Below are 13,333 nucleotides of genomic sequence, written 5' to 3'. Positions count from 1 at the left end.
TACTGAGTTTGAATTCTTTTGTAGCATTCATGCACTTTCATCAGAGGAGCTGATAGCAGGTGCTTGGAGGACAGTTCAGAATTTATATGTTGAGGTTTGAGTAATGCTGATTCTTTTACAAGCAGGCACCATACAATTAGATCTCTGTGAATCTGGAGGAAACACAACTGTCAGTGCAGCAGGAAAGCAGTGCTTAAGGAATCTAATCTCAGGCTGTCCATGGAAATCTGCTTAAGATACAAATGCTGTGTTCTTGAATACTCCTTATGTAGAACATGAACAAATACTAAAAACTAGTTTTTCTTCATAGGGATACCTGTGTTTTAACTTGAGTTGTATTCTAATTTCCTTTGTGTATAATCGTGAGAATTCTAGGTGAGCTTTTTTCTTTTTTTTTTTCTTTTAAGAACAGAAATTTATTGGCAGGAATTTGTGTTGGGCTTTTACTGTAGGGTAAAGTAACTTCTTTGCCAGCTGGTGAGAATTACTTGAACAGTATAAAAATACACACTCTGGGGAGAATTGATGACGTTATAATTCTGTCTGAAGAGCCATACTGGACTCACCAGAAGCCTGAAGGCTTGAAGTGCTGTTTGAGAAAGAACAGCTTTTCATTTTCGAGGCAGCACATACCCCCTGACAATTAATGGGCCAGACATGGCTGCAGTAAGGCCTCTGTAGGTTTTAGAAGGTGAAAGATGAGCAGGAAAATTTTTATCTTCAATTGTTTCTTGGACACCCAAAGCTAATATTGTTCCATCTCACTAAGATTCATTAAACAAGCCATCTCCAAAGATCAGATTTATTTAGCCATTATTGAATTATGCCAGCTCTTATAAAATATGAGGCTAAGACACACCAAAAGGTGATTTTGTAAATAGAGCCCATTCCATTTCTATTGTATAAACAGAGCTTGGTGTCACAGATCCATGTGCTTGCATGCTGCAGTTGTCTCACTACTGAAGTACGCCAAATAAGGGCTCAGAAAAGGGAGTGTTTAGCTTTTCAGGTACTGAGTGAGATCACCAACTGGTCAGATGAATTTATTTGACTACTTCTTGCCTGATAGCAAAGCCTTCCGTAAAGCTTCATGCTGTAGAAATGTTTCTGTTATTTTAAACCTTAAGAGGATTTGCTATTGATTCCATTTCCAGTGGATTCCCAGTTCCTAGGGCATAAATAAGAATTAATAATTTTGAAATAGGTGATTGTCTCTTGTATGAGGAAAACATAGTTTTGCTGGTTTAGGACTTACATATAGAATATGTGTGTATGTAAATACATTATCGAGCCCTCAGAGAGTTACTAAAAGGGTGCACTTAAACCATGTTTCAAAGTAACATCCTTGCTTACTGCTGCAACTAGTTACTGTGTTATTTAGATTGCATGGCCATAGGAGTTTTAGGGGCAACCAGGTCCTTTCGTGCAACTTGTCCTTCTAAGGTACTACAGAAACACAGAGTCTGCTTCTGTTGACATTGAAATCCAAATAACTGACAGAAGGTTCCAGAGTTAGGATTCTTAGATGAGCCCCTGCCTCTGCAATGGAGTGGAATGAAATACCCTAGGACAGCAATCCCACGTAGCACCCAACCGAGCAGTTCATGTTCAGGTCTGGTACATTCAAGTCAGAGAATGCCCCAAGTTTTGGGAGTGTGTTTTAGAACCTAGAATTGGCTGGTAAGGTTTGGGTCAGGCCTGCTGGGATCCCTCAATAAAGCTGCACGCTGATTGTATATTCACTGCAGTTTATGCATGTAAAGAAAAAAGTATTTCCTCTGTGCTTAGAAGATAAGATGTATCCCATCAGCAGTTTTGACTCCAAAAGTAAGTTTTCAGCAAGTAACATCTGTTGTGTCAGGGTGGAATCCAAGTTGCACACAGGAATATAAAAGCTAGTTGTTTTCTCCAATTTTCCACCCATTTTGAAAGAAAAAAGGCAGAAAAATGTTTTTAATGTTTTCAATCAGTTATATTTGTTTAGGTATCTTTGATGTGTTTCCATACATTAATATAATTGTCTTTATATTTTAATATAAAGTTTAAAAGCTAATCCTATTTAACTTGCGTAGCAGAAGCTGTGTGGGTATTCATCTTGGCCAGGGAAAATGTGATCTGGGACTACCGACTTGCCATGATTTGCTGTTGGAGATGAGAATCTGTTGCCATGCCACATGAATGTAGAGCACGGAGCACGCAGAGCAGTCTGATCACAAGCAGCTTTTCAGCTCTGCAGCAGAGAAACCTGCTTTTTGAGCAAGGAGGTTTATGGGATGCCGTGACAGTGTGAAGCCTGGTTTTTCTGCTGAGGTCACTAGCAGGAGGGCAGCCACAGCCAGCTTGTTTTCAGTGAGGAGGGCTGTTACCTCCCACAGACGTACACGGGGTGCAGCTGCCAGAGCTACATCTGCACTGCTGGTTCAGCGCCTGTCAGGTGGGCTGGAACATGGCAGCCCATGAGCTGTTGATGTCAGTGCTTTGCAGGCCTTGCTGAGGTACCTTAGACTACCAAGGCTGTGATTAACAGCTCCTTGTCTGCTGAAATGTGAAACTTCTATTAATTCAGTGAGGGTCATCAATAGTTCACAGGCTCCTTTTGAGCACACAACCCAAGTGTCTGAAAAGCTTTTATTATTATTACATTGGCTGCTCCAAAAGCAATGCCTCTTATTTTGATGGAAGCTAAAACAAAGAGTACAATAACACTATTTGGTAGAGCAAATCCTCAGCTACAGAACACTACTTTTCAACAGTCACCACCACTAGCTTGGCATTTTCGCCATCAGTGAACAAGAGCCTGCATGCCATGCTCATAAAAGCGACCCATTGCTATTTTTCTCTCACTTTTCTGGTTTGGTCTGTTCCCTTCACGCTGTGTGGGAGTTCTGTTTTTCTCTTCCATATCCCCTATATTGTGATTCTGAAGAGATATGGAAAAGGGAACAAGCACACAGATCCTTGCCTTGCCTATTCTCACTTCCAAACATTAAGTTTTGCAATTTCATATGGTGTAGCAGTTGCACGGCTGTAAGCTGTGTTTCTCTGCTTCAAATGATAACCAGCTGACAATAGTGAAATGAAACTAAGAGAAAATTTAATACATTCTCAATAACTGCTTTTCTGTAATCCAATTTTAGAAATGTGCTCCTTACTGAAGTCCAAGCAATTGTCAGGATTCAAGGAAAGCAAGCTGTAACGAATTTATGTAAATATGAATAAACCCAGCACCCACTGAGGAACTTCCCACATCAGTCAGTCACTTCACAATTTCATTTCACTGTGTTCCTGCAGTGTTTTATATATATTTTTAAAAACTGCTGAGGTGTTAATAGTGTATTTGAAGAAATCTGAGTTGTCTGAGTTCAAAAGTGTAATTCGGTTTTCTGAGAAAAAGGAAGTTAAAAAGTTTCTGACCATTTCTAGACTGCCTAACCTTATTACTACAACCTTAGTTTTCCTTCTCTTTCTCTATTATTTGACAACTTCTATTGTCCTTTATTTAGTTTGCAAGCTATGTTAGAGCTAGGAACATCTCTTTTGATCTGTGATGTCTCTAGTGCACTTCTGGGCATAATTATAATCATAAAAATCTTTGAAACCTTTCTACCTGATATCTTGTTATCACTGGAGTTGAGATGTTCTATACTGGCACCATAAAAAAAAATTAAGGTCTTTTTTTAGCCTTCAAACACTTAGAATATAATAAAAACAACCAAGTGAGGCTATGTTTTACCTCTTTGTAGCATATAAAAAAATATCTGTCTCACTGCAGTATTTTAAATTCTCCCTTAATCCCTCAAGCCCCTATGAATAAAGCATTGGATTACCAAATAATATCCACCATCAGGAGGAATTAGGCACTTTAGCTTTGGGTTCCATCTGAACCACTGCATCAGGAGAAACGTTACTGACGTCATGTTTTCCAAGGTGCAGCTGACTCACGTGGTGCATTTCCCCCACCCTTCAAGACTTTGCAGAGATGGTAAGACATGTTTCTTATGATTCTCTCTCGTCTCTTTGGGTTGCCTTAAGGCACCACCAAGCATATGGTTTTGCAGCTAAGAAATAAGTAGGAAACTAAGTTCCTATTCATGTGTGCCAGCGAGTTCTGCAACAGAGCTGTGGCAAACTGCAATTTCCTTCATCTATAAGATTTATTAATCAGAATACCATTTTACTTCCAAGACGACTGCTTTTTAATTAGGGTCCTGGTGTGCCAATGTCTTCTATCTGTAATACTGAAGAATTAACTAAAGGACATCCCCTTCTCCATTCCCCATTCCTTCCCATCACCATTCCCTCCTCCTTTTTCTCCAAATATCGATTTTAAAATGTGCTCTGGTACCAGAGCTTTTGTAGTGCTGTACCATTTGTTGTGAGAATACTATTAGGACTCATAGCATAAAGTGGATAGCATGCATCCCTGCTGCCTCTGCACTACAGCTGGGCTAGCACCTGGGCAAAAACTGTCCAGCAGATCTCCCATGATTTTCAAAGGTGCCATCCTTGTGTAAGGCACAGGAGGGGTAAGAGTCACCATGCAGCCTTGAACCATCACTTAATCCTTAGTGTTGACAAGAAGTTACATTCTTGCTAAATGTTTTTTAAAACAGATTTCAGTTTTAATTGATTTGCTTTGTGGCACTTGCTGTGCCACAGAATTTCTATTTACATTAATTTTCTTCCTTTTTTTAACTAATACATACGGTAGTATGCCTGTAGTTAGATTTAGTATGTTGATGAATAATTGTTTTTCTGAGGCCATTCTGGCTGAACGTTCTTTGGTTTTCTGTTTGCTGCTGATGTTGTAATTTATTGATGCTGCAGTCCATAACAGAACCTGCATGAGGTATCTTGGCTCAATTTTTCCTGCACCGCATCACCAAAAAGGTGTTGACTGTTCTACAAACTGTCATTTGATGTCATGTTTCCCTAGGAGCTGTAACACCCTGTCATTGTATACTTCAGAAAATATCTATCTGCAGAAGATGTCATCAGGCATATTGTTATGAATCTGTTGTAGTTCTGCTTTTTTTCTTTTTGTCCCTGGCATGTGATTTTAAAACAGCAAAGGTCAAATTGACATTACAGTCTGCAACCCAACTGTGCTTCTGACCATAAAGGTCATTCGCTTGCAAGTTGGAATGTGAGGTTTGCAGTCCACCCTCTCTTCATGTACCCCAGCCAGCAGTGTTCTCTGTATCCTTGGGACTGCTGTAAAGAAGAAACCTTCCCGTCCGTGCAGTGATTATGTAAATCATCAGGGATTTTAGAAAGCTTTCTAAGCAGTACAAGAGAATAACTTCTTTACAGTCTCTTACAGTTTTCCTTGTGTAATAGTAATTACATAATTGCACAGGGTTGAAGTTATTTTTAACATGTGATTTGTAGATGCCAGAATCTCTTTTGAGGAGTCCTATAAAGAGACATAAAAATCCTTCAGAAAAATGCATCTGCTAGGCTTCTGCTTATTATCAACACTATAAAATGCCTTTGCTAAGTAGTAAATGCCAAGCATTTGTTATTTGGCACTTGATTAGTCACTTTATTTCAACTCAAAACACGTATAAGATTGTGAAAATTATGCTAAGCTAATCATTAAGAAGAAAAATCTTCTTTAATCCAACTTTTGCAATTTCCATCTAGATAATACCACCAGGGCAAAACACACAGGGCCATACATCCTAGTAAACAGGCCCATCTGCCTGTTGTTAGCAGGATGTGCTACTGACTGTGAGCAACTGTCCAGCTGCTGTTGTGGCATTCAGGTACCAGCTGCTTGCTTTCACTTTTGAAGACTTTCATCGTCTTATCCCCTCCCAACTTGCTTTTTCTCATTCTGTTTCAGCACTGATTCCTGTCATCAGTCTGTGTTACGAGCCCCTGACACTACCTAACTGTATTTTTCAGATTAACACTTACTGCTTTTCCCAGGGCTGCCTTTCACAGAAGAAATTTCTGCAAAATTAACTCATCTTCAGCTATTTCTTTATTAAAGTCCTTTTTTTATCCATCGTGCCTACCAGAAATGAATGGCTGCAAATCTGATGTCCTCAGACTGTGATCAGTCTAAATTCCCTTTCAGCAGGGCTGGAGGAAGGATTTTCTTATCATCATTAAACAAAAATGTGTGTGGTAAAAAGAGAGTTAGCTAAGCTATGTATTTGAATGCACTATCTGTCACTGCTGACCTGTACAGTACACTCTGGGTAGGCAGTCTGGCACTGCATATGTACCACAATGAACAGCATGCTGCCCGCAGGAACATAAATCATTGCGAGGGCTTAGTTTGAAGGAGCGGAAATCTAAAAGGTGACAGAAAACAGAGGAATTGCATTTTTTTTCTGATACTGAGGCAGCACTGCTTTATAACACTGTATCCTCTTTGTTCTATCACTGATTTATTTGCCACTAGCTAGAAATAGAAATGTCCATCTGTCTCCATGTGCCCTGCAGAGTATTTAAAGTACGCATCAAACCATTTTCCTGAATCTGGCTCTCTGAAAGCCCCAGATTTTAATTGAACTTATGCTAATAAACATTTTCTTGGAATTTTCATCGCTCCAAGATGTTAAAATTGAAGAAGAGCTTTAAAGCATGGTCCAGTATTCATTCTCCCACTTTCTTATTTGGTGAATGGTTGTCATTCAGTGCATGCTAAGTTTTATTCCTGATAAATGAGAATTCTGCCTTCACTGGTCACTCTGCTGTTGAAGAGAACAGTTCATTATAAAACTGCCTTTTTTAACTTTCTCGCTTTCTTTTGTGCTTCTGCAGAGTGCTTGATAAGTGATCGAGCTGCTTTGCTTTTTGTACTTCCATTCTTTCCTTTTCTTGTTGCTCTTACTGGATACTGTCACAGTTCTGTTTGAGGAGAGTGACACTGTGTTAATTGGTGATGGTATTGTCAAGGTTCATGAAGTTTGATTTATATGGTTATGCGTTTAGTAAAGAAACATTTACATTTCACGTTATCAAAACATTATACAATCTTTAAGGTTATTTCAATGACTTGTATATACAGCTTATATGTATTTTTATACTGCTGAGCTTCCTTTACAAGGCCCCCAACATTTCAATGCCTTTGGTTAGCGATGGCATTTGTGACTACTGCAAATATTGCACCTGGTATGATAGTGCCTGAAAGACATTCTCTATCTTCAGAGGAAAGAAGTGAAACTGTTTGGTTTTTCATTTTTTTCGTCTTGTTGTTTTTAATTTTTTATATTCAGTTAGTGTTGTTTTATTCAAAGCTGAAAACTGGAATTTAAAAACAATGCCATAAACTAAGATAGTTTAAGTTTTGCTTAAGCATGCACCAAATAATGGAAACACAGAATACGTAAGAAGTCTGCAGGCAATCTTGTTCCATGTTTTTGTGGACTGTGTAACACTGAACTGTAGTTCTAAGCATACAGTGAGAGTAAAATACCTAAGTATTAAAGCAAAGTAGTTTGACTGCTTTTACTACACTGAATGTTAAATATTTGAAGCCATACTCAACTGTAGGAAGTGTTAGAATTAAGTCAAACCATTTTGTTGCGAAGTGCAGCAAAGCAAACCATTTTCATAGCAGTTGTAGCTTTTGCTCTTGAATGCATTTTTTTCCCAAGAACTCTGGCAATTTATGTAAGCTTAACTTCAGTGATGATATACGAGCTGCCCAGAGACAGCTGCTCCACTGCTGGTAAGGACTTGAAGCCAGCTGATACCAATAAATGAATATCAACATGAATGGATGAAAGACACTCCAAAGTATATATTTCAATTTAAGGCTTAGATTTGTAGTAGAAATGTCCTCTGTGACAGCATGAGTCCTGTGCTTGATCGGTGTACTGAAATACATAGGTAACTCCAAAAGTAATGCCTCCTATTTATTTCCATGGAAAGTACAACAGATACAAAGAGCATAATAACACTATGTGATAGAGCAGATTCTCAGCCACAAGACACGACTTTACAAAATAGTTATGCCAGTAGCTATTCATTTTTGCCAGCAATGAACAAGAGCCTGCATGCTGCACTCATAAAAATGTGCACCATCAGAGGTGGCCACTATTTCTGTTGCCACTGCTGCAATGCACCACCCAGTGCCTTGCTGTGCTCACATCCCCCATTCACTCCCGAGCATCAGTGAAATGTCAGTGGGTGCCATTTTTTCTGCACTGAGGAATTCAGTTCCTCTCTGTTGCTTCAAGTGCATTTTTACATCAGACGCCATGCTATCATACTGCCCCTCTGCTGCCATCTGTCTCATGGCAACAAAATGGAAAAGGATATTGGTGGGAAGGTTCAACTTCTACTGAAGTACCAACATCTACCTCTGGCATCCTGGGCCAACATAATAAAACAGGGAGCATTACTTTCAGAGCATCTCTCATAATTTACAGAAATACCAGTCTCTCATGGTTGGAGTTGCTCTAGATCCATGGTCTGTACAACTGCTGAAAATTCTAAATTAAATAAAAAAGGGAAATAATTTAAACTGTACGGAATACCAGTATGAGAAAATTTGCTTTAAACTTTTAGTAACTGTTACATATGCATTATGTCTCTTGTTTTTACAGATTTTCTTTTTGTCTCTGGAGCATTTCGTTATGGCAGCGTGCAGTGAACAATGACATGCTCTGACAAATACAGATGCCAAAAAGCCAAACAGAAACCGTGGCCTTCTTTTCTTTCTACTGCAACACAGTGAAATGGTGCTCTTACAGTTTTGTTATTGACTCTTACTGGAAAAAACAAACTTCTGACTGGACCTTTTTTTCCCCAAACCTCTCCCAGTGTTGCTATGGATGCTTGACACAGTGACACCATGTAGTAGGCCCTGAATTGTTGTCATAACTAAGTTGCAATGGTTTTATATACTTCCCCATTTCCCAACAGCTTTCTGTCAGTTCTGCATTCCTTTTCCTGGGGCCTAATTTTCCCATGTTACTGGTTTGCAGATAGGCTTGTGGCCTCTTTTGTTCCAACTACCTATGAAAAGCGTCAAAGAGCAGACGATCCATGCTATTTCCATGCACTCTGCATCATTATCACCACTCCCATCTACCTGGCGCTGCTGGTGGCCTCTCTTCCTTTTGCTCTGATAGGCTTCTTGTTATGGTCCCCTCTCCAGTCAGCCAGAAGGCCATATATCTACTCCAGACTAAAAGACAAGAGCCATGCCAATGGAGCCGCGCTGCTCAGTGAGTGGAAGGCTGCAGGGAATGGGAAAAGCTTTTGCTTTGGCAGTGCCAACGTTTGCCTGCTGCCAGATTCTCTGGCAAGATTTAATAATGTTTTCAACACACAGGCTAGGGCTAAAGAGATTGGCCGAAGGATCCGAAATGGGGCAAGCAGACCACAGATCAAAATATATATAGATTCTCCTACCAACACATCCATAAGTGCAGCGAGTTTCAGCAGCTTGGTGTCCCCCCAGGGTGGAGATAGCACTAATCGTACTGTTAACGCTGGCATGAAAAGGACAACATCAATGGAGTACAAAGGAGACAATTCTGGCTCCAACAACAGTGAGGATGGTAGAGATGATAAAGCTGGATCTGGAGAGCCAAATGAAGGAGAGGAAAATACTTGCATTGTCCGCATAAACGGAGAGGATAACGGCCACATGTCAGACATAGAAACAGACATTGTCAATGGTCAGGCTAATGCCAGCGGCACGGCAGAACACTCGCTGGAAGGCGACACAGAGATCTCAAAAACGCCTAACCACAAACAGAAGGATGGAGATTCCGGCAGTTTAGACAGCTACTCTGCCTCAAGAGAGTCACTGGTTAAGGTTCGTGTTGGAGATGGGACAGTGGACCAAAGCACTGTTAACAACAAGCTCCTCTATAAAGCTTCAATCATGAAGAAGACTTCAGTACGGAAAAAGAAACATATGGATGAGACCTTTGATCATGAGATCTCTGCTTTCTTCCCTGCCAACTTGGACTTTCTGTGTTTGCAGGAAGTGTTTGACAAAAGAGCTGCAGAGAAATTGAAAGAGCAGCTTCATCACTATTTTGAATACATTGTCTATGATGTTGGGGTCTACGGTTGCCATGCCTGCTGTAGCTTTAAGTTTGTGAACAGTGGTCTACTTTTTGCCAGCCGCTATCCTGTTATGGATGCTGCCTATCACTGTTATCCCAATGGAAGAGGAACGGACTCCTTGGCTTCCAAGGGAGCCTTGTTTCTCAAGGTAAGAGCTTTTTTTTTTTTCTTGAAGCCATAAATATTGACTCCACACATGTGACGAGTTATGCTATTTTCTCTCAGTCGTTTCTGTTTAAAGAAAGCAATTTTCAGGTCTAGATTACCTGATATAACTGATTTATAAGTTTTGTGGCCTAGATAAAATGTCGAAGTGTTGGACGTGCATGGAATAATGAGGGAGGTAAGACCAGAGTATAATTTTAAGCACCAAAATTTGAAGTAATTTTTGTGGAATTTTAGTTTCCTTTTCCAAAAACCTCATCAATAAAATGCACTTGTTCTAAATGTCATAACACAAGTACAGCACAGTGGGCATTACTGTCAGATGCTAGGCCATGTGTTCTGTGTTACTGTGAGTTGCATAAAAAAGCAAGTATTAGCTCTCGCGTTCTTTGATAATAGTATGTGGCATAAACAAAAGCCTGTTTATATCTGAATATACAGGTTTTCCAAAAAGTTGGATCTAAATGATCTGTACTGTACTCTTTTTACAACCAGATGAAGTTTATTCTTTCATCATGAAGTGCTGTGTGCAAAAAACACGTGTGTTGTGCAGTATACCAGGGTAAGAAAGACTGTCCTTCAGCATATGCATATATTATGGATTAAGAGATTAAAAACAATCTGCCTTCAGCTGCCTGTTGCTGAGTCAATGATTTGTTACCCTTCTAGGCACACAGTAATGTCTCCATTTCTTTTGCAGAAAATTAAGCCTCTTTTAAAAATTCCACTGGGATGATGAACTTAATTAGGGATTCAAGTTGTTAAATAATGTTACAGTTAAGCAGGGAATAGGGACCAATTAATATGAAGATTCAACGATGACTACTATCTCTTAAATATCACAAAACTCTGTCCCAGCTAAGAGACTGTTTTACCTTGGATCTGTGTCATTCTGAGTTACTGCATCTTATACATAAAATACTGTTAATTTTGAGCTGAGTGTGTCCTGATACAAAATGGCTTTTTCTGAATTGTACGTTGGTATGAGTAATCAGTTCCTTCTTTGATCAAAAAAGAAAAATAAGTAAGAACGATCTATTTTAGCTTTGAAACAAAATTGGTTTGAAGGTTGTTGTTCTTGATGTAGTGCTTAATCTAACTGCATGTGTGTGGAGTCCTGAGACAAAAGCTACAATAAGCAAAAAGCCTGGTTTGTTTTTGAAGTCACTGAGAATCGATTCCTTCACTTCAGAATTTTTCAAGTCTTACAGGGGGACAGCAGCAAGCTAACCACGATCATACAGTGAGGGTGGAGAATCAAAGGGTCCTTCTGGCCAGTACTTCGCTGTTCTAAACAGGCAGCTTTTATCACTGCTTTTAGATACTTCTTTTACTGGCCAAGGACAGCTCATGCATTACCTTCTACGTATGTGCTGTAATCTAATCCTACATTAGAGTTTATCTTGGTGTGATTTCGAGGATAGCAATACAGCCTTGCAAAAATACACCATCGTCCTAAGTGCCTCGCATTTAGTAGTGGCATGGTGTTAATTGTCTCTGACCTGTGCAAATTCTTTAAGTTTATATTCTGGTGGAAAGCACAGCGCTCCTATTTCTGGAGTAGGAAATGTATTACTTGAATACTGTTTCTGTAGTATACTTTAGAAGCTTGTTCTTGCATAGCTGCCATCTCTGAGTAAAGGACCAGTTGCTTTCTATGCTGCTTAAAAAAGTGTGAAAAGGAAGTGAGGGGAGACTTGAACATTCTGAAAATACAGATAAAATCACCTTGTTTCCAGTCACTGGGAGGATGAAACCTTTATTTAAATCTTTCAAAACCCCAGAGAAGACCCAACAACTAAATTCAGAGGAATGTTCAGAGAAGGAAATGGTTGATTATCATTTAATGAGTACTGTTTATCTCCTTGCTACAGATCTAACTATTGAGATAAATAAAAGGTCTCAGAATCAAACTTCTAATGCAAATGGAATTATTTTGAATGGAAAGGCAAAACTGTTCTGGGAGAGTTGTGTCACATAACAGATACCTGCTGTCTGGGGTCTGTGTCTTGTACATTTTTTCCTTTTGGAGGAAAGTTATCTTTCCAGTGAATAGGAAATTATCCATTGTCCCCATCTTTTCTTCTCTGCATTCATCATCTAGATTGTAAAGTTCAGGTTGAGATTTGGAAGGATTTGAAAGATTTGCTTAGTCACACAGAATTACTTTACCTGAGAGACTTATCCAGCTCAAGGATTATTATCAGGAGCTACAATAATGATTGGCTCTTATGTACTGTTTTCATTCATACATCTCTAAGTGCACAACAAAGAAAGGTTGCTATCTGCTTAACAGAAGGAGAAGCTATAGCCCAGGAAGGTCAGGTGATTTGAATCTGGTTTTAACAACTGGGGTGTCACAGCAGCAACAAACCAAACAGACAAGGAAGCAAATTACAGGCTAATGACTTCATGCTACCTAAGAGATATCTGAACACCTGTGCAAAGGAATCCAGCTAGTCTTGCTCTGTTCTCTTCCGAAAGATACCTGCCACAAAAGGTGCTGTTGCTAGCACATTCCTGACAGAGATCATAGGCTGTTTTTTTCGTCTGTATAGGCTGATGTTCTCCAGGCCGGGATGAAGGCAGCAGGATGACACAATTGTCAGCAACTATTGTGTAAAGCCTGTTTTCTACATTAGTGGAGGACTAATTTATATTCAACACTTTGATCTCTTCAAATTCTGGCAGTGTTTCTGTGTCCAGTATAAGAGGTTTTCAGTGGGACACAGAAGGAACGCAGTCACAGAAAAAAATAGCATATAATAAGGGGGAAACATAACTTGCACCTAAGTGACAATTTTGTGTCTGAAGTGTTGAACCACTATTCATACTTGCTGCTGAAGGCTCAGAGGAGAAGTCAGCAAATATATAAATCAGCCAATCTATTTCCATACTTTGACAGGCAGGGCTCGTGGGAGACTCCACTGTGACTCCATGTTCTAGTGTTGCACTTCACATTAATTTAAAATGCCTAAGAAAAGAACCCTTGAGCCTGCTTTGTAGGTCTTATATCTCTCACTGTCTCTTACGGCTGCTCTGCTACAGATAGAAGAAAGAAGTGTGAGTGACACAGATGCTATCCTGGGCTGGGGATTCTAAACGAGCTTGCATGAAACTATAT

The 13,333-nt window shown here is 39.6% G+C and overlaps 1 protein-coding gene and 1 long non-coding RNA gene across 3 annotated transcripts in view; one reads left to right on the top strand and one right to left on the bottom strand.

The window, feature by feature from the left end:
• The window catches only part of SMPD3 (sphingomyelin phosphodiesterase 3), a 111,882-nt gene that overhangs the window by 65,302 nt on the left and 33,247 nt on the right, over positions 1 to 13,333 (top strand). Inside the window, exon 2 of the mRNA XM_085234626.1 lies at positions 8,568 to 10,192. Within this exon, the coding sequence (XP_085090752.1) occupies positions 8,855 to 10,192 (1,338 nt within the window). The 5' untranslated portion in view covers positions 8,568 to 8,854. The remainder of the gene's footprint in view (positions 1 to 8,567; positions 10,193 to 13,333) is intronic.
• Positions 1 to 13,333, bottom strand: part of LOC146543465 (uncharacterized) — a 177,871-nt gene that overhangs the window by 139,111 nt on the left and 25,427 nt on the right. The gene's annotated exons all lie outside the window — the stretch shown is intronic.

Source organism: Meleagris gallopavo, chromosome 13 (genome assembly GCF_905368555.1).
Source record: "Meleagris gallopavo chromosome 13, MGAL_WU_HG_1.1, whole genome shotgun sequence".
Taxonomy (NCBI): Eukaryota; Metazoa; Chordata; class Aves; order Galliformes; family Phasianidae; genus Meleagris; species Meleagris gallopavo.
Note: the sequence above shows the minus strand (reverse complement) of the source record. Positions and strands in the feature narration are given on the sequence as shown.